This window comes from Panulirus ornatus, chromosome 5 (assembly GCF_036320965.1).
Source record: "Panulirus ornatus isolate Po-2019 chromosome 5, ASM3632096v1, whole genome shotgun sequence".
NCBI classification, from domain to species: Eukaryota; Metazoa; Arthropoda; class Malacostraca; order Decapoda; family Palinuridae; genus Panulirus; species Panulirus ornatus.
The window spans coordinates 22,955,555-22,982,672 of NC_092228.1; the positions used below are offsets into that span (position 1 = coordinate 22,955,555).

A 27,118-nucleotide genomic window follows, 5' to 3' on the forward strand; every position below is an offset into this window, starting at 1 on the left:
CATATGACAGCTGAAGACTGAATGTGAACGAATGTGGCCTTTTCTTGTCTGTTTTCCTGGCGCTACCTCGCTGAAGAAGGGGGTGACGATGCCGTTCCCTGTGGGGCGGTGTGGTGCTGTGAGTGAATGAGGGCGGGCATGTGTATGTGTGTATGTGTCTGTGTATGTATATGTATGTATATGTGTATATGTTAATGTGCATATGTGTGCACATGTCCGTGTGTGGGTGTTTGTATGTGTTTTGTATGTGTATGTGGGTGGGTGGGCCGTTCTTTGTCTGTTTCATGGCGCTGCCTCGCCGTTTTCCACATCAGCGAAGTGACGCTAGGGAACAGATGAGGGGCGGTCCTCCGCTCATATACACATGTATGTGTGCATGGCGTCCATATATGTAAGTATACATGCATATACATATCACCATTATCCCTGGGAATAAGGGAGAAAGAATGCTTCCCACGTTTTCCCTGCGTGTCGTAGAAGGCGACTAAAAAGGGCTGGAAGTCTTCCCCTCTCGTTTTTAACTTTTCCAAAAGAAGAAACAGAGAAGGAGGCCAAGTGAGGATATTCCCTCCAACACTCAGTCCAACACTGCTTTTAACGCTACCTCGCTCAAGCATGTTTATTTTGTGTGACGCATATTGATCACTTTAGATCTACTGGTGACGCCTTACTGGCACTGGGAGCGTGTGGTGTTGTCCTTGTGGCTCATGGCGACCCTGGTGCTGACGAAGAGCTACGCTGGCACTCTCATGTCCCTTCTGGCCGTGAGGCACATCCCACAGCCCTATCAGTACCTGAGGGATGTGGTGGACGACCCCTACGTGACCTTCATAATGCAAGCAGGCACCCTCAGCCTGGAGGAGGCGGAGGTACGTGATGCATGTGTTTCCTGCTTATGGAATATCTCTTATCAATCTGAAACCTAAAGGATATGGAAGACCGATGCTGGTAGAAGTGTTTCGTTGAACTCACTAAGGTCAATGTCATTGCAATCCAAAGCTCAATAGAACCTGAAGAAAACGCGAGCGCTTACTTGTGTGTGTGTGTGTGTGTGTGTGTGTGTGTGTGTGTGTGTGTGTGTGTGTGTGTGTGTGTGTATGTGTGTGTATCCTGACCTACCTATTTGTAAAATCTTATTTCTACCGTACGCGGAGGGACTTTTACACTCGTGAGGTCCCCATCTCTTTGATCATTCCTGCTATGAAAGTTTCTACTTTTGTATGCCGTCCACATTTATTATTTCTCTTTTCAGTCTTTTCCATGTATGCGCTACACTAATACTGCAAAAGTACTTCTTGATATCTTTTTGAATATTTCTCTTCCTTGATTTCAAATCATGTCTTCTGGTTGTTCAGTCCCCGCATCTTTCGTAGAATTTCTCACTGTCTATATCATCAATTGAGTTTAGAAACTTAGAGGCTGTGATCAGATCACTCCTCCAATTTTTCTCTTCCATAAAGGAAAATTTAGGGCATCGAGCCTTTTCTTGTAACTCAGCTCCCTTAATTTCGGCACCATACTTGTTGACTTCTTCTGGACCTTTTATATTTGGTGTTTGTACTTCTTTAGGTGCAGTGAAGTGTATTCCAGTTTTCGCCTTGTGTAAGACGCGAACAGCCTGCTCAGTAATATTTTCCATCCATAACCTAGCATACAAGTCTAATATTTGTAAGCAGATAACTTGTCTTCCTAACTATTCTCTTAAAATGGGATTTTAGCAAAAGGTTTGGGAAGATGTCGTCTTTTATGTCATTCTAACGGCTTATTTCCTATTAGATGCCACTTATATCGAGTATTTCTTTCTAATTCTCGGTGTGGCTCATCCTCATTATTTACATTTATTTGGGTTACATTCATCGATCACAAATCAGACCAACTTTGGAATCTGTGTAGATCCCTTTGTAAGTTGTAAGTTGATTTTTTTCTCTTCCTCCACGTCACTTTCCGTCATCTGCAAACATATTCAATTAGGAATTCATACTCATGACAAGTCATGTATATGGATCTAAAAGAGTTATGGTCCTAGAACACAACCCATTTGGAGAAGGATCCTTGAGATGCGTTCCTCGTTCACTTTTTACTATGATAATCTTCCATCGGAGTCTGCCCCTTTAATCGTACCTGGTGATGTAGCTTCTTAAGCAGCATTCCATCCAGCATAATGTCAAGCGCTTTACGGCTGTCCACATACAAAAATCTACCTAGCCTTCCCTTTTGTCCAGCCCTGAGCTCACACTTTCGTTGAAATCTAAAAGGTACGTAACGCAAGACATCTTTCCCTGAACCCGCATTGTGTCCCACCCGTGTAATTTCTCCTCTTCAGGTAGTCATCCACATCCTTTCTGATCATCTTTACCAGTACCTTACAGACCAAACTCGTTAGGGAGACCGGTCTGTGATTCACTGCCTCTTACCAGTATCCTTTCTTATAGAGAGGTATAATATCTACCTTTGTCGTTTCGTTGACACTTTGCCTGTCATCGACGACAACTGGAGCACTACTGCAAAGAAATCTGTCAAGTGTAGCTGCAAACTTCTTCAGCTAATATGGTCAAATTTCATCAGGGCTACGAGCCATGTACGGATCAAGATCCTTTAGTACGATGTTAATGTCGTTTCTAGATGCATTAGTGCTTTCTGTGACCTCCTTCCCGCTCCATTTTACTGGCGTTGTAGATGTAGTGTCTTGCACTGTGAAAGCAATTCGTATTTGTGATTCAGTTCCTCACAAATCCTTACACCAAATCTTCTACAATCTATGAATCCGTTTGTCTGATTAGCTCTTCTTTGATTAATAAAATATACATAATGAATCTACGGAAAACTTTTGCATATTCTCCCGCCTTCTCAACAATATCTTTTTCCAATCTTCCTTTGCTCTTTTGATCCTCTTTTCTTATTCAGTCGTACTGGTTTCTTGTTCTCTGACACCTTACAAACGCTGTCTGGAGTGCCTATATGATTGCAATTCAGATCTCGAAGTTCCTTTGCTTTTTGATATTTCATTTGAAGCAATCCTCCCTCTCTTTATCTTCTCTCTATATTCAACGCTAGCGGTACCCAGGAACTCTCTCCTTTACTATAATTTTCATAGAGCCCTTCACCACAATTTCCTAGAATCATTTAACGAACGCTATTTTCCTAATCTACAGTACTATAAAAGTTGGTGAGTTTTGTGGAGTTTCAAAGATTAGACTTCCTATTAGGTCTTGGTTGGACTATTTGATTTCTGTATTTACCAAATAATCATACTTTAAAATTTCATGATCCCATTATCCAGTTACTACATCATGCATGATATTATCAATATCCGCGCTACTGTTTGTGAAGATAAAACCTTGTAATGATGGTGTCCTCACTGACATGCTGGTGTAGAAAAGTTTTCTTTACACAGTCTAAACAATTGTGTCTCTATCTCCCACTCACCATAAGAATCTGAGTTCCCCTAGTCATCTCTTTACAAGTGAGCTTCCCAATTATCATCACTACAACTGAGAAGTGTTTCATTGTTATTATTTTGTATCTGTATTGGATCATTCTAATTCTTTGGCCGTTTATATGTTATCAGCACCACTATGTACTTCGTTCATACAGTTTCATACAGCTCATACAGTTTACTGAAACTTAAGGCGCTCTCATATTAGAAGGGCTAATTCTTCTTCTCCTTAATCTTCTCTTTCCCTTCATACTATAATGCACCCAACTGGGTAGAACAAATGAGGTCTTATCTCTGTAATCATTTCTTCTTTCCACAACTATATCATCAGATGTGCTTTCCTCCACACAATTCCTAAATTCCAGGTCAGCCATTTACTATCAATTCATCAGCAATTTGCAAACATCACTTTCATTCTGACAGTTTCATCAACTAACATTTCTGATATCTGTTTTGTCGAGACTGCCCCGAGTTCTTGCCTCATCTGGTGTCTCCCGTTTATTGTTTTCTGGCTGTGATAATTATTTACCTCCATTCTTACCATGATCTATAACATTTGTTAAATGCCCCACTGACATTCAACCTGCTTCTAAGTTTCTCACCTTACTAGAGTATCACTCGACTAAATGATCCCAAATGAAACATATCATAACTGGTCGTCCCCGTATGTCTAGGTTATAATTCCTAGTTTCTTTGCTTTCTTATATCACAAATATCACCTTTCGCAGCTCTTTAGCCTTCAGTGTGATCTTTAATTGAGAATTCTTCATTTTTTTCTCTATTTTTCATCTACTGTATGATCTTCCGAGCCAGAAGGAATCAACAATGTACGCATATGAACAGAACCTACTGCATTAATAGTCTTTCTAACTTTGGTGTCTCACGCCTTTCAACTCGATCTTTCACTATTGGGTTGTCAATGTTCGTATCTTTGACTTCTCTACTTTCATAATATCATGTAAAATTTCCATTTTTTTTTCTCTGGTGATTCATACCTTATTTTCTCCTCATAGATCTAGTCCCAGATGATACTTTCCAATGTTCTAATCAAAATCATTGAAAGTTGCAAAACTTTTGCCAACTTGACTAAAGCAGATTGTTGATTAGCAGAGAGAGAGAGAGAGAGAGAGAGAGAGAGAGAGAGAGAGAGAGAGAGAGAGAGAGAGAGAGAGCTGATTGTTTTGAGGATAGAGAAGATTGGAGTTACCCAACATGGCGTTAAGATAAGATGAGAGTTAATACGAACAGAAATGATGAGATATCACAGAGATCCCCTTTTTCACTGACATTCTGCCTGTTTTCCCATTTCTCATAGTGAATCGCGGAAGCCAAAGAAATTTTGGAAGACGTGGAGGGATGGAGCGAGGCTCTTTCTCACCTCCATTTCTCCTTTTTTCTTTGCGTCATTAGCAAGGAAAATGAGAGGTTCAGAGAAAGGGAAATATCCTCTCTCTTTTCTGTTTCTTTAGCCTTTTTTTATATATTTCATTGAAAGCTTGGCTGGGATAAGGTCATTTAACTGTGACTGATGCCTTAGAGGTAAAAGACTTGATGATCATTTGGCTCTGATAGAAGCAAGTATAGGGTTATATAGACTGCTCACTGAATACCATAAACTGCATAAGAAAATCATAAGTTCCTTCCCACAGTTTCAGAACCCAATAAATGTGATTTTTACCATAAGGAAAGGATGCCTCGTTCGTCATCATAGTAGGACTGGAAACCTCTTATTCACCTTAATGGCTTAAAATATGTTTTTATCTCTAGTCTATCAAGGTGGGTCTACTCCCTGAGGTCATTACCTTGGTGAGAGAACGACGTATAATCTTCAAGCCACTACCGCAGTACCTGGAGGTAATGGACACCCTAGTGAAGCGAGGAGACCACGTACTCGAGGTGTCCGATATGGATTTGAAAATGTATATGGCTCAACATTTTACGCTGACAGGTACTAAGTATAACTGGCAGAAATGTTATTTCAATAAGAGCAGATATGTAAGTGTTAAAAAGTTAGGGTGACTGAATAACGGTAGAATTCCTAGAGGAATATATCTATTAACTCTTGAGAGAGTGTTTTACCGTACTGAAGAATCCAACGTATCTAAAGGTGTGACTCTGTCTATTACACACACACACACACACACACACACACACACACACATACATATATGTATATGAATATATAAATATATATATATATATATATATATATATATATATATATATATATATATATATATATATATATATATATATATATATATATATATATATATATATATATATATATATATATATATATATATATATATATATATATATATATATATATATATATATATATATATATATATATATATATATATATATATATATATATATATATATATATATATATATATATATATATATATATATATATATATATATATATATATATATATGAGTACAGAATGGAAAAAGGTGAGAACAATGGAAGTAAGGGGAGTGGGGGAGGAATGGGATGTATTTAGGGAATCAGTGATGGATTGCACAAAGGATGCTTGTGGCATGAGAAGAGTGGGAGGTGGGTTGGTTAGAAAGGGTAGTGAGTGGTGGGATGAAGAAGTAAGAGGATTAGTGAAAGAGAAGAGAGAGGCGTTTGGACGATTTTTGCAGGGAAAAAATGCAATTGAGTGGGAGATGTATAAAAGAAAGAGACAGGAGGTCAAGAGAAAGGTGCAAGAGGTGAAAAAAAGGGCAAATGAGAGTTGGGGTGAGAGAGTATCATTAAATTTTAGGGAGAATAAAAAGATCTTCTGGAAGGAGGTAAATTAAGTGCGTAAGACAAGGGAGCTAATGGGAACTTCAGTGAAGGGCGCAAATGGGGAGGTGATAACAAGTAGTGGTGATGTGAGAAGGAGATGGAGTGAGTATTTTGAAGGTTTGTTGAATGTGTTTGATGATAGAGTGGCAGATATAGGGTGTTTTGGTCGAGGTGGTTTGCAAAGTGAGAGGGTTAGGGAAAATGATTTGGTAAAAAGAGAAGAGGTAGTGAAAGCTTTCCGGAAGATGAAAGCCGGCAAGGCAGCAGGTTTGGATGGTATTGCAGTGGAATTTATTAAAAAAGGGGGTGACTGTACTGCTGACTGGTTGGTAAGGTTATTTAATGTATGTATGACTCATGGTGAGGTGCCTGAGGATTGGCGGAATGCGTGCATAGTGCCATTGTACAAAGGCAAAGGGTATAAGGGTGAGTGCTCAAATTACAGAGGTATAAGTTTGTTGAGTATTCCTGGTAAATTATATGGGAGGGTATTGATTGAGAGGGTGAAGGCATGTACAGAGCATCAGATTGGGGAAGAGCAGTGTGGTTTCAGAAGTGGTAAAGGATGTGTAGATCAGGTGTTTGCTTTGAAGAATGTATGTGAGAAATACTTAGAAAAGCAAATGGATTTGTATGTAGCATTTATGGATCTGGAGAAGGCATATGATAGAGTTGATAGAGATGCTCTGTGGAAGGTATTAAGAATATATGGTGTGGGAGGAAAGTTGTTAGAAGCAGTGAAAAGTTTTTATCGAGGATGTAAGGCATGTGTACGTGTAGGAAGAGAGGAAAGTGATTGGTTCTCAGTGAATGTAGGTTTGCGGCAGGGGTGTGTGATGTCTCCATGGTTGTTTAATTTGTTTATGGATGGGGTTGTTAGGGAGGTAAATGCAAGAGTTTTGGAAAGAGGGGCAAGTATGAAGTCAGTTGGGGATGAGAGAGCTTGGGAAGTGAGTCAGTTGTTGTTCGCTGATGATACAGCGCTTTTGGCTGATTCATGTGAGAAACTGCAGAAGCTGGTGACTGAGTTTGGTAAAGTGTGTGGAAGAAGAAAGTTAAGAGTAAATGTGAATAAGAGCAAGGTTATTAGGTACAGTAGGGTTGAGGGTCAAGTCAATTGGGAGGTGAGTTTGAATGGAGAAAAACTGGAGGAAGTGAAGTGTTTTAGATATCTGGGAGTGGATCTGCCAGCGGATGGAACCATGGAAGCGGAAGTGGATCATAGGGTGGGGGAGGGGGCGAAAATTCTGGGGGCCTTGAAGAATGTGTGCAAGTCGAGAACATTATCTCGGAAAGCAAAAATGGGTATGTTTGAAGGAATAGTGGTTCCAGCAATGTTGTATGGTTGCGAGGCGTGGGCTATGGATAGAGTTGTGCGCAGGAGGATGGATGTGCTGGAAATGAGATGTTTGAGGACAATGTGTGGTGTGAGGTGGTTTGATCGAGTGAGTAACGTAAGGGTAAGAGAGATGTGTGGAAATAAAAAGAGCGTGGTTGAGAGAGCAGAAGAGGGTGTTTTGAAGTGGTTTGGGCACATGGAGAGAATGAGTGAGGAAAGATTCACCAAGAGGATATATGTGTCGGAGGTGGAGGGAACGAGGAGAAGAGGGAGACCAAATTGGAGGTGGAAAGATGGAGTGAAAAATATTTTGTGTGATCGGGGCCTGAACATGCAGGAGGGTGAAAGGAGGGCAAGGAATAGAGTGAATTGGAGCGATGTGGTATACCGAGGTTGACGTGCTGTCAGTGGATTGAATCAAGGCATGTGAAGCGTCTGGGGTAAACCATGGAAAGCTGTGTAGGTATGTATATTTGCGTGTGTGGACGTATGTATATACATGTGTATGGGGGGGTTGGGCCATTTCTTTCGTCTGTTTCCTTGCGCTACCTCGCAAACGCGGGAGACAGCGACAAAGTATAATAAAATATATATATATATATATATATATATATATATATATATATATATATATATATATATATATATATATATATATATATATATATATATATATATATATATATATATATATATATATATATATATATATATATATATATATATATATATATATATATATATATATATATATATATATATATATATATATATATATATATATATATATATATACATATATATATATATATATATATATATATATATATATATATATATATATATATATATATATATATATATATATATATATATATATATATATATATTTTCTTTCTTTCAAACTATTCGCCATTTCACGCGTTATCAAGGTAGCATTAAGAACAGAGGACTGGGTCTCTGAGAGAATATCCTCACCTGGCCCCCTTCTCTGTTCCTTCTTTTGGAAAATTGAAAAAAAAAAAAAAACAGAGGGGAGGATTTCCAGCCTCCCACTCCCTCCCCTTTTAGTCGCCATCTACGACACCCTTCTACGACACGCAGGGAATACGTGGGAAGTATTCTTTCTCCCCTATCCCCAGGGATATATATATATATATATATATATATATATATATATATATATATCCCTGGGGATAGGGGAGAAAGAATACTTCCCACGTATTCCCTGCGTGTCGTAGAAGGCGACTAAAAGGGGAGGGAGCGGTTGGCTGGAAATCCTCCCCTCTCGTTTTTTTTTAAATTTTCCAAAAGAAGGAACAGAGAAGGGGGCCAGGTGGGGATATTCCCTCTAAGGCCCAGTTCTCTGTTCTTAACGCTACCTCGCTAATGCGGGAAATGGCGAATCGTATGAAAGAAAAAGAAAGAAATATATATATATATATATATATATATATATATATATATATATATATATATATATATATATATATATATATATATATATATATATATATATGATTATAAATCAGTGCTCAAATTACAAAGGTAAAAGTTTGTTGAGGATTCCTGGGAAATTATATGGGAGGGTATTGATTGAGAGGGTGAAGGCATGTACAGAGCATCAGATTGGGGAAGAGCAGTGTGGTTTGAGAAGTGGTTTAGGAAGTGCTGATCAGGTGTTTGCTGTGAATAATGTATATGAGAAATACATAGAAATGCAAATGGATTTGTATGTAGCATTTATGGATCTCGAGAAGACAGATAATACACTTGATAGAGATGCTCTATGGAAGGTATTAAGAATATATGGTGTGGGAGAAAAGTTGTTAGAAGCAGTGAAAAGTTTTTCTCGAGGATGTAAGGCATGCGTGCTAGTGGGAAGAGAGGAGAGTATTTGGTTCTCAGTAAATGTCGGTTTGCGGCAGGGGTGTGTGATGTCTCCATGGTTCTTTAATTTGTTTATGGATGGGGCTGTTAGATAGGTGAATGCAAAAGCTTTGGAGAGAGGGGCAAATATGCAGTCTGTTGTGGATGAGAGAGCTTGGGAAGTGAGTCAGTTGTAGTTCGCTGATGATACAGCGCTAGTTGCTGATTCGGGTGAAAAACTGCTGAAGCTGGTGACTGAGTTTGGTAAAGTTTGTGAAAGAACAAAGATGAGAGTAAATGTGAATACGAGCAAGGTTATTAGGAACAGTAAGGTTGAGGGAGAAATCAATTAGGAGGTAAGTTTGAATGGAGGAAAACTGCAGGAATTGAAATGTTTTAGATATCTGGGAGTGGACTTGGCAGCGGATGGAACCATGGAAACCTAAGTAAAATAACGGGGTGGGGGAGGGAGGCAAAGTTCTGGGAAAGTTGAGAAATGTGTGGAAGGCGAAAACATTATCTCGTAAAGTAAAACGGGGTATGTTTGAAGGAATAGTGGGTCTAACAATGCTATATGGTTGCGCGGCATGGGCTATAGATAGAGTTGTGCGGAGGAGGGTGGATTTGTTGGAAGTGAGATGTTTGAGGACAATATTTGGTGAGGTGATTTGATCGAGTAAGTAATGAAATGGTAAGGGAGATGTGTGGTAATAAAAAGAGGGTGTTTTGAAATGGTTTGATCACATGGAGAGAATGAGTGAGGAAAGATTGACAAAGAGGATATATGTTTCAGAGTTGGAGGGAACGAGGAAAAGTGGGAGACCAAATCGGAGGTGGAAAGATGGCGCAAAAAACATTTTGAGTTATCGGGGAATGAATATGAAGAGGGTGATAGGCGTGCAAGGAATAGAGTGAATTAGAACGATGTGGTATACCAGGGTCGACGTGCTGTCAGTGGAGTAAACTAAGGCATGTGAAGCGTCTGGGGTAAACCATGGAAAGTTTTTTTGGGCCTGGATGTGAAAAAGGAGCTGTGGTTTCGGTGCATTATACATGACAGCTAGAGACTGAGAGTGAACGAATGTGGCCTTTGTTGTCTTTTCCTTGGCGCTACCTAAAGCGCATGCATGGGGAGGGAATGTTCATTTAACGTGTGGCGTGGTGGCGAAGGGAATGAATAAAGGCAGCATGTATGAATTATGTTCACGTGTATATATATATATATATATATATATATATATATATATATATATATATATATATATATATATATATATATATATATATATATATATATATATATGTATATATATACATATATATATATATATATATATATATATATATATATATATATATATATATATATATATATATATATATATATATATATATATATATATATATATATATATATATTATCCCTGGGGATAGGGGAGAAAGAATACTTCCCACGTATTCCCTGCGTGTCGTAGAAGGCGACTAAAAGGGGAGGGAGCGGGTGGCTGGAAATCCTCCCCTCTCGTTTTTTTTTGATTTTCCAAAAGAAGGAACAGAGAAGGGGGCCAGGTGAGGATTTTCCCTCTAAGGCCCAGTCCTCTGTTCTTAACGCTACCTCGCAAACGCGGGAAATGGCGAATAGTATGAAAAAAAAAAAAAAAAAAAAAAATATGTATATATATATATATATATATATATATATATATATATATATATATATATATATATATATATACAAGGATAGTAGATACGTAGATACATAGATGATTAGAGAGAGAGATAGATAAATATAGAAACACAGAGATAGCTAGCTAGATCGATAGATAGACAATTTGAAATCAGTACGCCATTTTGCTGGTCAGCCAAGTGGTGCCAGGAACAGACAAAGAAATGTACTGATTCTTTTACATCTACTGTTTAGCTCTAATGTATAATGCACTTAGAAACCCGAGCCCCTCTAACCGTATCCATACCCAAGATATGTTTTAATCTGGTTGTCGCTGACCACTTCATATACCACATTCTAACTCGCTGCCCATTAACCAACCCGATTTTTCGTAGTTGTGTTGTATTATGAGTGGTAAGATCGACCCAGAGGGAGTACGTACCCTTCACCTACGACCAGCAGTGTGGAGTGGCTTAAAATAACATTGCAATGTGAGAATTTTATTCAATTTTTTTATTTATCATCATGAATGTAAAAGGCTCCAATTTCAAACACCTGAGTAAAACAAGGTTATATATTGCTTTCACAATCTACTGTTGCAGGGGAATGCTACTTTTATGGGTCTAAGGAGAAGTATCACCCTTTCTATGGGTCTATGGTCGTTCGTCAGGACAGTCCTCTACTCCCAGCATTAGATAAAAGGTATTGTCACCTTTGCAATCATTTTATTATATAAGCAATACGTACAAACTGATATTAAACGATGGATGTGTTCCACACACACACACACACACACACACACACACACCTTCGAGAATCATACCTGCCTGCGTTCGAGTCCACAATGGTTAAAGTCCTGGGCTCAGCAGTCGGCCCACAACCACTTCCAGCCGTTTATCCTCTTCTCGTGGCTGGTTGATTAATGAGTACTTCACTTAGGTTGGAATATGTGTGTGTGTGTGTGTGTGTGTGTGTGTGTGTGTGTGTGTGTGTGTGTCCGCATATAAGAGAGAGGCCATGGTATAAATGTATTGTTCCGTATCACAATAGTAATACGGTAGCATTCTCGCCTGTTGCACAGAGGTCCCGGGTTCGATCCTGGCTGTTGGAGGTTTGTATGTTCTATGAAGGTGCGCGTTCCTATGCACTTTGTTCGTATTCATATACCTCCGCGTTGTACAATTAGGTTCAGTAAAATGCTATCTGCTGGCTATGTGCGCCTGTTGGGGAATGACCGGTGTAGACCCCGTTGTTCACCAATGTGAGACGAAGGGTACTCGAGTACATAGTAGTATCCGAATGGTTATTTCCCATAAGCCAGGCTCATAGCCTAGCGGTAGCATTCCCGCCTGTTGCACAGGGGTCCCGGGTTCGATCCTGGCTGTTGGAGGTTTGTATGTTCTATGAAGGTGCGCGTTCCTATGTATATATATATATATATATATATATATATTGCCACACATCTCTCTAACCCTTTCATTACTAACTCGATCATACCACTTCACACCACAAATTGTCCAGAAACATTTCATTTCGAACACATCCACCTTCCTCCGCACACCGTTATCTATAGCCCATGCCTCGCAACCTTATAACATTGTTGGAACCATTATTCCTTCAAACATACCAATTTTTGCTCTCCAAGATAACGTTTTCGCCTTCCACACATTCTTCAACACCTCCAGAGCCTTCGCTTCCTCCCCCATCCCGTGACTCACTTCCGCTTCCATGGTTCCATCCGCTGCTAAGTCCACTGCCGGATATGTAAAACACTTCACTTCCTCCAGTTTTTCTCGATTCAAACTTACCTCCCAGTTAACCTGTCCCTCAACCCTAGTGAACCTAATAACCTTGCTCTTATTCACAATTACTCTCAACTTTCTTCTTTCACTCACTTTACCTAACTCAGTCACCAACTTCTACTGCTTCTCACCAGCGCTGTGTCATCAGCGAACAACAACTGACTCACTTCTCAAGCCCTCTCATCCAGAATAGACTGCATACTTGCCCCTCTCTCCAAAATTCTTGCATTCATCTCCCTAACTACCCCATCCGTAAGCTAATTAAACAACCGTGGAGACATCACGCATTCTTGCCACAAACCGACATTCAATGGGAACCAGTTATTTCCCCTCTTCCTTCTCGTACACATGCCTTACAGCCTTGGTGAAAACTTTCCACTGCTTATAGCAACTAACCTCTCACATCAAATACTCTTAAAACCTTCCACAGAGCTTCTCTACCCACCCTAGCATATGCCTTCTCCAGATCCATAAATGTTACATACAAATCCATCTGTATTTCTCAGTATTTCTTACAAGCATTCCTCAAAGCAGACACCTGACCCACACATCCACTACCACTTCTGAAACCACACTTCTCTTACCCAATCTGATGCTCTGTACGTGGCCTTACCCTTTCCCATATAATTTCCCAGGAATACTCAACAAACTTATGCCTCTGTATTTAAACACTCGCCTTTATCCCCTTTGCTTTTATACAATGGCACTATCCATGCATTCCGCCAATCCTCAGACACTTCACCATGATCCATACACGCAATGAATATCATTACCAACCAATCAATTACACAGTCACCCTTTAACTTTTGTAAATTCCACTGCATTACCATCCAAACCCACCGTCTTGCTGGATTTCATATTCCGCAAAAATTCACTACCTCTTCTCAGCTCATCAAACCCGACAAGAATGCCCCATATCTTCCACTCTATCATCATACACATTCAAGAAACATTTAAAAAATTCACTCCTTCTCACTTCATTGCTACTTGATATTACCTCCCCATTAGGCCCCTTCACCGATGTTCCCATTTGCTTTCTTGTCTTGTGCACTTTATTTACCTACTTCCCAAACATGTTTTTATTCTCCCTAACATTTAGTGATACTCTCTCGCCCCAACACTCATTTGCACTCTTTTCCACCTCCTGCACCTTTCTCTTGACCTCCTGCCGCTTTCTTTCATACATCTCCAGATCATTTGCACTACTTTCTTGCAAAAATCATCCAAACGCCTCACTCTTCTCTTTCACTAACAATATATATATATATATATATATATATATATATATATATATATATATATATATATATATATATATATATATATATATATATATATATATATATATTTATCTATCTATTTATTTGTTTATTTTTCTTTGTCGCTGTCTCCCGCGTTAGCTTGGTAATGCAAGGAAACACACGAAAGAATAGCCCAACCCACCCACATACACATGTATATACATACGCGTCCACATACGCAAATATACATACCTATACGTCTCAACGTATACATATATATACACACAGAGACATATACATATATACGCATGTACATAATTCATACTATCTGCCTTTATTCATTTCCATCGCCACCTCGCAACACATGAAATAACAACGCCCTCTTCCATCATGTGTGCGAGGTAGCGCTAGGAAAAGACAACAAAGGCCACATTCGTTCACACTCAGACTCTATATGTCACTTAATAATGCATCGAAACCACAGCTCCCTTTCCACATCAAGGCCCCATAGAACTTTCCATGGTTTATCCCAGACACTTCACATGCCCTGGTTCAATCCAATGACAGCATGTCGACTCCAGTACTCTACATCGTTCCAATTCACTCTATTCCTTGCACGCCTTTCACCCTCCTGCAAGTTCAGGCCCCGATCACTCAAAATCTTTTTCACTCCATTTTCTACCTCCAATTTGGTCTCCCACTTCTCCTCGTTCCCTCCACCTCTGACACATATATCCTCTTGGTCAATATTTCCTCATTCATTCTCTACATGTGACCAAACCATTTGAAAACACCCTCTTCTGCTCTCTCAACCACATTCTTTTTATTACCAAACATCTCTCTTACGCTATTATTACTTATTCGATCAAACCACCTCACACCACATATTGTCCTGAAACATCTCATTTCCAGCACAGCCACCCTCCTCCGCATAACTCTACCTTAAGCCAACGCCTCGCAGCCATATAACATTGTTGGAACCACAATTCCTTTAAACGTACTCTTCCCCACCCTATGATTCATATATATATATATATATATATATATATATATATATATATATATATATATATATATATATATATATATATATATATATATAATATATATATATATATATATATATATATATATATATATATATATATATATATATATATATATATATATATATATATATATATATATATATATATATATATGTATATATATATATATATATATATATCAGCGCTGGTGGCAGATTCATTTGAGAAACTGCAGAAGCTGGTGACTGAGTTTGGTAAAGTGTGTGAAAGAAGAAAGTTAAGAGTAAATGTGAATAAGAGCAAGGTTATTAGGTACAGTAGGGTTGAGGGTCAAGTCAATTGGGAGGTGAGTTTGAATGGAGAAAAACTGGAGGAAGTGAAGTGTTTTAGATATCTGGGAGTGGATCTGGCAGAGGATGGAACCATGAAAGCGGAAGTGGATCATAGGGTGGGGGAGGGGGCGAAAATTCTGGGAGCCTTGAAGAATGTGTGGAAGTCGAGAACATTATCTCGGAAAGCAAAAATGGGTATGTTTGAAGGAATAGTGGTTCCAGCAATGTTGTATGGTTGCGAGGCGTGGACTATGGATAGAGTTGTGCGCAGGAGGATGGATGTGCTGGAAATGAGATGTTTGAGGACAATGTGTGGTGTGAGGTGGTTTGATCGAGTAAGTAACGTAAGGGTAAGAGAGATGTCTGGAAATAAAAAGAGCGTGGTTGAGAGAGCAGAAGAGGGTGTTTTGAAATGGTTTGGTCACATGGAGAGAATGAGTGAGGAAAGATTGACCAAGAGGATATATGTGTCGGAGGTGGAGGGAACGAGGAGAAGAGGGAGACCAAATTGGAGGTGGAAAGATGGAGTGAAAAAGATTTTGTGTGATCGGGGCCTGAACATGCAGGAGGGTGAAAGAGGGCAAGGAATAGAGTGAATTGGAGCGATGTGGTATACCGGGGTTGACGTGCTGTCAGTGGATTGAATCAAGGCATGTGAAGCGTCTGGGGTAAACCATGGAAAGCTGTGTAGGTATGTATATTTGCGTGTGTGGACGTATGTATATACATGTGTATGGGGGTGGGTTGGGCCATTTCTTTCGTCTGTTTCCTTTCGCTACCTCGCAAACGCGGGAGACAGCGACAAAAAGAAAATATATATATATTCATACTATTCGCCATTTCCCGCGATAGCGAGGTAGCGTTAAGATATATATATATATATATATATATATATATATATATATATATCCCTGGGGATAGGGGATTAAGAATACTTCCCACGTATTCCCTGCGTGTCGTAGAAGGCGACTAAAAGGGGAGGGAGCGGGGGGGCTGGAAATCCTCCCCTCTCGTTTTTTTTTTTTTTTTTTTTTTTTTTTTTTTTCCAAAAGAAGGAACAGAGAATTGGGCCAGGTGAGGGTATTCCCTCAAAGGCCCAGTCCTCTGTTCTTAACGCTACCTCGCTAATGCGGGAAATGGCGAATAGTTTGAAAGAAAAGAAAAAGAAATATATAAAAATATATATATATATATATATATATATATATATATATATATATATATATATATATATATATATATATATATATATATAGAAAGGTGCAAGAGGTGAAAAAAAGGGCAAATGAGAGTTGGGGGAGTGAATATCATTAAATTTTAGGGAGAATAAAAAGATGTTCTGGAAGGAGGTAAATAAAGTGCGTAAGACAAGGGAGCAAATGGGAACTTCAATGAAGGGCGCAAATGGGGAGGTGATAACAAGTAGTGGTGATGTGAGAAGGAGATGGAGTGAGTATTTTGAAGGTTTGTTGAATGTGTTTGATGATAGAGTGGCAGATATAGGGTGTTTTGGTCGAGGTGGTGTGCAAAGTGAGAGGGTTAGGGAAAATGATTTGGTAAACAGAGAATAGGTAGTGAAAGCTTTGCGGAAGATGAAAGCCGGCAAGGCAGCAGGTTTGGATGGTATTGCAGTAGAATTTATTAAAAAAGGGGGTGACTGTATTGTGGACTGGTTGGTAAGGTTATTTAATGTATGTATGACTCATGGTGAGGTGCCTGAGGATTGGAGAAATGCGTGCATAGTGCCTTTGTACAAATGCAAAGGGGATAAGACTGAGTGCTCAAATTACAGAGGTATCAGTTTGTTGAGTATTCCTGGTAAATTATATGGGAGGGTATTGATTGAGAGGGTGAAGGCATGTACAGAGCATCAGATTGGGGAAGAGCAGTGTTGTTTCAGAAGTGGTAGAGGATGTGTGGATCAGGTGTTTGCTTTGAAGAATGTATGTGAGAAATACTTAGAAAAGCAAATGGATTTGTATGTAGCACTTATGGATCTGGAGAAAGCATATGATAGAGTTGATAGAGATGCTCTGTGGAAGGTATTAAGAATATATGGTGTGGGAGGAAAGTTGTTAGAAGCAGTGAAAAGTTTTTATCGAGGATGTAAGGCATGTGTACGTGTAGGAAGAGAGGAAAGTGATTGGTTCTCAGTGAATGTAGGTTTGCGGCAGGGGTGTGTGATGTCTCCATGGTTGTTTAATTTGTTTATGGATGGGGTTGTTAGGGAGGTAAATGCAAGAGTTTTGGAAAGAGGGGCAAGTATGAAGTCCGTTGGGGATGAGAGAGCTTGGGAAGTGAGTCAGTTGTTGTTCGCTGATGATATAGCGCTGGTGGCTGATTCATGTGAGAAACTGCAGAAGCTGGTGACTGAGTTTGGTAAAGTGTGTGGAAGAAGAAAGTTAAGAGTAAATGTGAATAAGAGCAAGGTTATTAGGTACAGTAGGGTTGAGGGTCAAGTCAATTGGGAGGTGAGTTTGAATGGAGAAAAACTGGAGGAAGTGAAGTGTTTTAGATATCTGTGAGTGGATCTGTCAGCGGATGGAACCATGGAAGCGGAAGTGGATCATAGGGTGGGGTAGGGGGCGAAAATTCTGGGGGCCTTGAAGAATGTGTGGAAGTCGAGAACATTATCTCGGAAAGCAAAAATGGGTATGTTTGAAGGAATAGTGGTTCCAACAATGTTGTATGGTTGCGAGGCGTGGGCTATGGATAGAGTTGTGCGCAGGAGAATGGATGTGCTGGAAATGAGATGTTTGAGGACAATGTGTGGTGTGAGGTGGTTTGATCGAGTGAGTAACGTAAGGGTAAGACAGATGTGTGGAAATAAAAAGAGCGTGGTTGAGAGGATATATGTGTCGGAGCTGGAGGGAACGAGGAGAAAAGGGAGACCAAATTGGAGGTGGAAAGATGGAGTGAAAAAGATTTTGTGTGATCGTGGCCTGAACATGCAGGAGGGTGAAAGGAGGGCAAGGAATAGAGTGAATTGGAGCGAGGTGGTATACCGGGGTTGACGTGCTGTCAGTGGATTGAATCAAGGCATGTGAAGCGTCTGGGGTAAACCATGGAAAGCTGTGTAGGTATGTATATCTGCGTGTGTGGACGTATGTATATACATGTGTATGGGGGGGGGGGGTGGGGCCATTTCTTTCGTCTGTTTCCTTGCGCTACCTCGCAAACGCGGGAGACAGCGACAAAGTATAATAAATAAATAAAATAAATATATATATATATATATATATATATATATATATATATATATATATATATATATATATATATATATATATATATATATATACGTGTGTGTGTGTGTGTGTGTACTGGAAAACTTGAGGTCCAGATAAACTTTTGGTCTGTCAAGACTTTATTATGGTGGATGACCAACTATCTACCCTCATGTATCCAAGATATGGTTGTACTTTTTGTAGTGAAGACAAATGATAAACATCATAAGCCAATATTCCAGTTTCATGATAAGAGAAGAAGTGGACCAGGCAGTATGATACAGTGGTTAAATTGATAAAAACTACTATTGACGTTTGTGTAAACAAATTATACTTTTCCCTTTTCCATAGCCAGAGGTTGAACCATTATGTGACATTCATTTTTCATTTCATTTCCAGCTAGAATATTCAGTTTTCTAAATAATTTCTTCCATTCGTTATATATTTTCTTTTTTTTTTTTTTTCATACTATTCGCTATTTCCCGCGATAGCGAGGTAGCGTTAAGAACAGAGGACTGGGCCTTTGAGGGAATATCCTCACCTGGACCTCTTCTCTGTTCCTTCTTTTGGAAAAAAAAAAAACACATTCAACAAACCTTCAAAATAGTCACTCCATCTCCTTCTCACATCACCACTACTTGTTATCACCTCCCCATTTGCGCCCTTCATTGAAGTTCCCATTTGCTCCCTTGTCTTACGCACTTTATTTACCTCCTTCCAGAACATCTTTTTATTCTCCCTAAAATTTAATGATACTCTCTCCCCCAACTCTCATTTGCCCTTTTTTTCACCTCTTGCACCTTTCTATATATATATATATATATATATATATATATATATATATATATATATATATATATATATATATATATATATATATTTTCTTTTTGTCGCTGTCTCCCGCGTTTGCGAGGTAGCGCAAGGAAACAGACGAAAGAAATGGTCCAACCCACCCCCATACACATGTATATACATACGTCCACACACGCAAATATACATACCTACACAGCTTTCCATGGTTTACCCCAGACGCTTCACATGCCTTGATTCAATCCACTGACAGCACGTCAACCCCGGTATACCACCTCGCTCAAATTCACTCTATTCCTTGCCCTCTTTCACCCTCCTGCATGTTCAGGCCCCGATCACACAAAATCTTTTTCACTCCATCTTTCCACCTCCAATTTGGTCTCCCTCTTCTCCTCGTTCCCTCCACCTCCGACACATATATCCTCTTGGTCAATCTTTCCTCACTCATTCTCTCCATGTGACCAAACCATTTCAAAACACCCTCTTCTGCTCTCTCAACCACGCTCTTTTTATTTCCAGACATCTCTCTTACCCTTACGTTACTTACTCGATTAAACCACCTCACACCACACATTGTCCTCAAACATCTCATTTCCAGCACATCCATCCTCCTGCGCACAACTCTATCCATAGTCCACGCCTCGCAACCATACAACATTGCTGGAACCACTATTTTCTTCAAACATACCCATTTTTGCTTTCCGAGATAATGTTCTCGACTTCCACACATTCTTCAAGGCTCCCAGAATTTTCGCCCCCTCCCCCACCCTATGATCCACTTCCGCTTTCATGGTTCCATCCGCTGCCAGATCCACTCCCAGATATCTAAAACACTTCACTTCCTCCAGTTTTTCTCCATTCAAACTCACCTCCCAATTGACTTGACCCTCAACCCTACTGTACCTAATAACCTTGCTCTTATTCACATTTACTCTTAACTTTCTTCTTTCACACACTTTACCAAACTCAGTCACCAGCTTCTGCAGTTTCTCACATGAATCAGCCACCAGCGCTGATATATATATATATATATATATATATATATATATATATATATATATATATATATATATATATATATATATATATATATATATATATATATATATATATGTATATATATATATATATATATATATATATATATATATATATATATATATATATATATATATATATATATATATATATATATGTATATATATATATATATATATATATATATGTATATATATATATATATATATATATATATATATATATATATATATATATATATATATATATATATATATATATATATATATATATATATATATATATATATATATATGAATCATAGGGTGGGGAAGAGTACGTTTAAAGGAATTGTGGTTCCAGCAATGTTATGTGGCTGCGAGGCGTTGGCTAAAGATAGAGTTATGCGGAGGAGGGTGGCTGTGCTGGAAATGAGATGTTTCAGGACAATATGTGGTGTGAGGTGGTTTGATCGAATAAGTAATAATAGCGTAAGAGAGATGTTTGGTAATAAAAAGAATGTGGTTGAGAGAGCAGAAGAGTGTGTTTTCAAATGGTTTGGTCACATGTAGAGAATGAATGAGGAAAGATTGACCAAGAGGATATATGTGTCAGAGGTGGAGGGAACGAGGAGAAGTGGGAGACCAAATTGGAGGTAGAAAATGGAGTGAAAAAGATTTTGAGTGATCGGGGCCTGAACTTGCAGGAGGGTGAAAGGCGTGCAAGGAATAGAGTGAATTGGAACGATGTAGAGTACTGGAGTCGACATGCTGTCATTGGATTGAACCAGGGCATGTGAAGTGTCTGGGATAAACCATGGAAAGTTCTATGGGGCCTTGATGTGGAAAGGGAGCTGTGGTTTCGATGCATTATTAAGTGACATATAGAGTCTGAGTGTGAACGAATGTGGCCTTTGTTGTCTTTTCCTAGCGCTACCTCGCACACATGATGGAAGAGGGCGTTGTTATTTCATGTGTTGCGAGGTGGCGATGGAAATGAATAAAGGCAGATAGTATGAATTATGTACATGCGTATATATGTATATGTCTCTGTGTGTATATATATGTATACGTTGAGACGTATAGGTATGTATATTTGCGTATGTGGACGCGTATGTATATACATGTGTATGTGGGTGGGTTGGGCTATTCTTTCGTGTGTTTCCTTGCATTACCAAGCTAACGCGGGAGACAGCGACAAAGAAAAATAAACAAATAAATAGATAGATAAATATATATATATATATATATATATATATATATATATATATATATATATATATATATATATATATATGTATATATATATATATATATATATATATATATATATTTTTTTTTTTTTTTTTTTTTTTTTTTTTTTTTTTTTTTGTCGCTGTTTCCCGCGTTTGCGAGGTAGCGCAAGGAAACAGACGAAAGAAATGGCCCACCCCCCCCCCCTCATACACATGTACATACACACGTCCACACACGCAAATATACATACCTACACAGCTTTCCATGGTTTACCCCAGACGCTTCACATGCCTTGCTTCAATCCACTGACAGCACGTCAACCCCTGTATACCACATGACTCCAATTCACTCTATTTCTTGCCCTCCTTTCACCCTCCTGCATGTTCAGGCCCCGATCACACAAAATCTTTTTCACTCCATCTTTCCACCTCCAATTTGGTCTCCCTCTTCTCCTCGTTCCCTCCACCTCCGACACATATTTCCTCTTGGTCAATCTCTCCTCACTCATTCTCTCCATGTGCCCAAACCATTTCAAAACACCCTCTTCTGCTCTCTCAACCACGCTCTTTTTATTTCCACACATCTCTCTTACCCTTACGTTACTTACTCGATCAAACCACCTCACACCACACATTGTCCTCAAACATCTCATTTCCAGCACATCCATCCTCCTGCGCACATCTCTATCCATAGCCCACGCCTCGCAACCATACAACATTGTTGGAACCACTATTCCCTCAAACATACCCATTTTTGCTTTCCGAGATAATGTTCTCGACTTCCACACATTTTTCAAGGCTCCCAAAATTTTCGCCCCCTCCCCCACCCTATGATCCACTTCCGCTTCCATGGTTCCATCCGCTGACAGATCCACTCCCAGATATCTAAAACACTTCACTTCCTCCAGTTTTTCTCCATTCAAACTCACCTCCCAATTGACTTGACCCTCACCCCTACTGTACCTAATAACCTTAGTGAAAGAGAAGAGTGAGGCGTTTGGATGATTTTTGCAAGAAAGTAGTGCAAATGATCTGGAGATGTATGAAAGAAAGCGGCAGGAGGTCAAGAGAAAGGTGCAAGAGGTGGAAAAGAGTGCAAATGAGTGTTGGGGCGAGAGAGTATCACTAAATGTTAGGGAGAATAAAAACATGTTTGGGAAGTAGGTAAATAAAGTGCACAAGACAAGAAAGCAAATGGGAACATCGGTGAAGGGGCCTAATGGGGAGGTAATATCAAGTAGCAATGAAGTGAGAAGGAGTGAATTTTTTTAAATGTTTCTTGAATGTGTATGATGATAGAGTGGAAGATATGGGGCATTCTTGTCGGGTTTGATGAGCTGAGAAGAGGTAGTGAATTTTTGCGGAATATGAAATCCAGCAAGACGGTGGGTTTGGATGGTAATGCAGTGGAATTTACAAAAGTTAAAGGGTGACTGTGTAATTGATTGGTTGGTAATGATATTGAAGTCTGTTGGGGATGAGAGAGCTTGGGAAGTGAGTCATTTGTTGTTCGCTGATGATACAGCGCTGGTGGCTGATTTATGTGAGAAACTGCAGAAGCTGGTGACTGAGTTTGGAAAAGTGTGTGGAAGAAGAAAGTTAAGAGTAAATGTGAATAAGAGCAAGGTTATTAGGTACAGTAGGGTTGAGGGTCAAGTCAATTGGGAGGTGAGTTTGAATGGAGAAAAACTGGAGGAAGTGAAGTGTTTTAGATATCTGGGAGTGGATCTGGCAGCGGATGGAACCATGGAAGCGGAAGTGGATCATAGGGTGGGGGAGGGGGAGAGAATCCTGGGGGCCTTGAAGAATGTGTGGAAGTCGAGAACATTATCTCGGAAAGCAAAAATGGGTATGTTTGAAGGAATAGTGGTTACAACAATGTTGTATGGTTGCGAGGCGTGGGCTATGGATAGAGTTGTGCGTAGGAGGATGGATGTGCTGGAAATGAGATGTTTGAGGACAATGTGTGGTGTGAGGTGGTTTGATCGAGTGAGTAACGTAAGGGTAAGAGAGATGTGTGGAAATAAAAAGAGCGTGGTTGAGAGAGCAGAAGAGGGTGTTTTGAAGTGGTTTGGGCACATGGAGAGGATGAGTGAGGAAAGATTGACCAAGAGGATATATGTGTCGGAGGTGGAGGGAACAAGGAGAAGAGGGAGACCAAATTGGAGGTGGAAAGATGGAGTGAAAAAGATTTTGTGTGATCGGGGCCTGAGCATGCAGGAGGGTGAAAGGAGGGCAAGGAATGGAGTGAATTGGAGCGATGTGGTATACCGGGGTTGACGTGCTGTCAGTGGATTGAAGCAGGGCATGTGAAGCGTCTGGGGTAAACCATGGAAAGCTGTGTAGGTATGTATATTTGCGTGTGTGGACGTATGTATATACATGTGTATGGGGGTGGGTTGGGCCATTTCTTTCGTCTGTTTCCTTGCGCTACCTCGCAAACGCTGGAGACAGCGACAAAGTATAATAAAAAAAAAAAAATATATATATATATATATATATATATATATATATATATATATATATATATATATATATATATATATATATATATTTCTTTTTTTCTTCTTTTTTTATTACTTTAGGGAAATAAAACACGATAAGTTCCTAAGTGCAATTTCATGTAATTATCACATCATCAGGGGTAGATGAAAGAAAGAAATATAACAGTCAGTTGATATACATCGAGGAAACATAGCTAGGACGTCATTTAACAAACAAGTGTCTTCTTTACCAAATGACCTCATTCGTTTCAGTCCATTTTCCAAGTACCGTAACTGAGACTGCTGCTAAACCTTCGACCGAAACACTGTTTTGAAATACTTTTCATCAGAATTACAGAAGAGGCCATTTATTGGCTCACGGTCATTGTTAAGCATCCTTGTATACATATTTATGTGTCTTTTTGCGAATTTTTCCATGGGTGGTTTTGTGTATTTCAGCATATGTACTCATGCATTTAGCTATATAAGCATATTTGTGTTTATTTGAGTTAGGGTATTATTTCGTGTAGTTTGTGCGGGTTTTTATGTATATGTGCGTGATTTTGTGATTCCTACTTGTGTGTTACGGGGAGAGAGTTTTACTCTCGTTATGCCTCGCCTATTAACCTTGTACATAAATCCCATGACTATACTCATTTGTTTGTATGCACACACGCACACACCTAGCCTAAGCCAGGTATGTGTGTGTGTGTGTGTGTGTGTGTGTGTGTGTGTGTGTGTGTGTTTGCGAATAAAAGCAAACAGTATGAATTATGTACATATGTATATATGTATATGTCTGTGTGTGTGTGTGTGTGTGTGTGTGTGTGTGTGTGTGTGAGTGTGTGTGTGTGTGTGTATTTGTATTTGTGTGTGTGTGTGTGTGTGTGTGTGTGTGTGTGTGTGTGTGTGTGTGTGTGTGTGCTTTAGAGAATTAGAGATGGTAATATTATGAGAAAAACTCTTGGTATAAATACTAAATCTCCTGTAGGGATTATGTTTGAACGTGTGCAATACGATCATTTACATTACGGTATATGAGTCTATAATATATCTTTTGAGTAAGACTCTTTGTCATTTAACCTCCAGGATATTGGCTATGACGGAGGCTGGTCTCTTCCACTACTGGATGAGAAGCGATCAACCCAATTCCACTGTATGTGAAAACGCCCAATCCAAGATTACAGTTAAAACGCCTCTAACACTTAGTAATATCTGGGTAGTATAATTAAGATATCTGTTTTCTGTATGATATTTTCCACTGAAGAATTCATGTATAGACAGAATGGATGGTACTTAAACTTCTGTGTCTTTTACACTGATATCATTACATCTTTCTCACTGACACTAATGTAGTCATCTTTCTCTATTTCAGGGGATGTTTGTGGTTCTAATGACCGGACATTCAGTCGGGTTTTATGTCATGTGCCTTGAGTGTCTCTCTATTAGGATACGAAAAGCTTTGAACCAATTCATCCCATAGTACGACGCCCTTATTGCCCTTATAACCAGCAATGATGCTGAGCTGGAGCCAGTACTTTTCTCTGGTTTATGAAGTGTAGCCACACTGGACATCCCTCTCAAGGATTACTGCACACAGCACCAACCATGAAGTCAGATGTAGTAACTTATCACCAGTACTTTGGGTCTGTGTTGGAGCTGGAGCTGTAAAAAAAAATACCTGTAATTATCATTTAATACACCTTATTTCTATCTTATTCTCCCCTCATATTTATACCTCCCCCCCCCCTCTCTCTCTATCTCTCTCTCTCTCTCTCTCTCTCTCTCTCTCTCTCTCTCTCTCTCTCTCTCTCTCTCTCTCTCTCTCTCTCTCTCTCTCTCTCTCTCTCTCTCTCTGGTTCCACTATATACTCACTACCTTAACTAATTCCTTCTGACTTGAACTTAAGACTTAACAGGGGTGACGTCACAAACTGGTTGATTAAACTGATGAAGACCACTTTGATTAGTGAGGCACACTTTTTCCAAAGTGCCTTTGCTTACATATAAATATTTTTTCAAACTAAATTTTCACTTTACATTTACACCTTTAAACTGATATTGGAGGTAGACTTTCACATATCATGTATCTCGTGTCAAAAAAAAGTCAAATTTGTCTGTAATGGAAAAGGAAGAAGTCATAAATAAAACCTGAGTCGATGTATTGATACTATTTGTTGACCTATTCTAGAGAATGTATTTGAGACATGTATAATATGACTCACTTAAGGAGTAGGACAGAATCAAAATCAATATTGGCTGAGTGTGAGATTCTCATATGTAAAGGTAATGGACTATTTTTTACCCTTGCCACTCAGTAAATAAAACTCGTACGTTTGATATAAATCAATGTAACCTATAACATAAAGAATTAACGGAAAAAGTAATTACGTAAATACACATTTATACACATTTAATAAATACACATCTCCTTCCCAAAAAGTAAAACTCATATCTTATCAACAATCTATGTTCCAATCTGAAAATATTCATATAGTAACAAGATTTATGAAAGATTTCAAAACTTCAGTAAACTGCATTTCAGGTAATGACATTTGTTCTATGCTTCCCAATACATATATATATATATATATATATATATATATATATATATATATATATATATATATATATATATATATATATATATATATATATATATATATATATATATATATATATATATATATATATATATATATATATATATATATATACATATATATATATATATATATATATATATATATATATATATATATATATATATATATATATATATATATATATATATATATATATATATATATATATATATATATGTATAT

General features: G+C 38.6%; 1 protein-coding gene across 1 annotated transcript; it reads left to right on the forward strand.

The window, feature by feature from the left end:
* The first annotated feature begins 664 nt into the window (after positions 1–664).
* LOC139746773 (uncharacterized) lies at positions 665–26,027 on the forward strand. The gene is made up of 4 exons (XM_071658310.1): positions 665–869; positions 5,204–5,384; positions 11,719–11,818; positions 25,380–26,027. Exons 1-4 carry the CDS (start codon positions 708–710, stop codon positions 25,516–25,518), a joined length of 582 nt encoding a protein of 193 aa, XP_071514411.1. The 5' UTR covers positions 665–707; the 3' UTR covers positions 25,519–26,027.
* Positions 26,028–27,118: the final 1,091 nt, after the last annotated feature.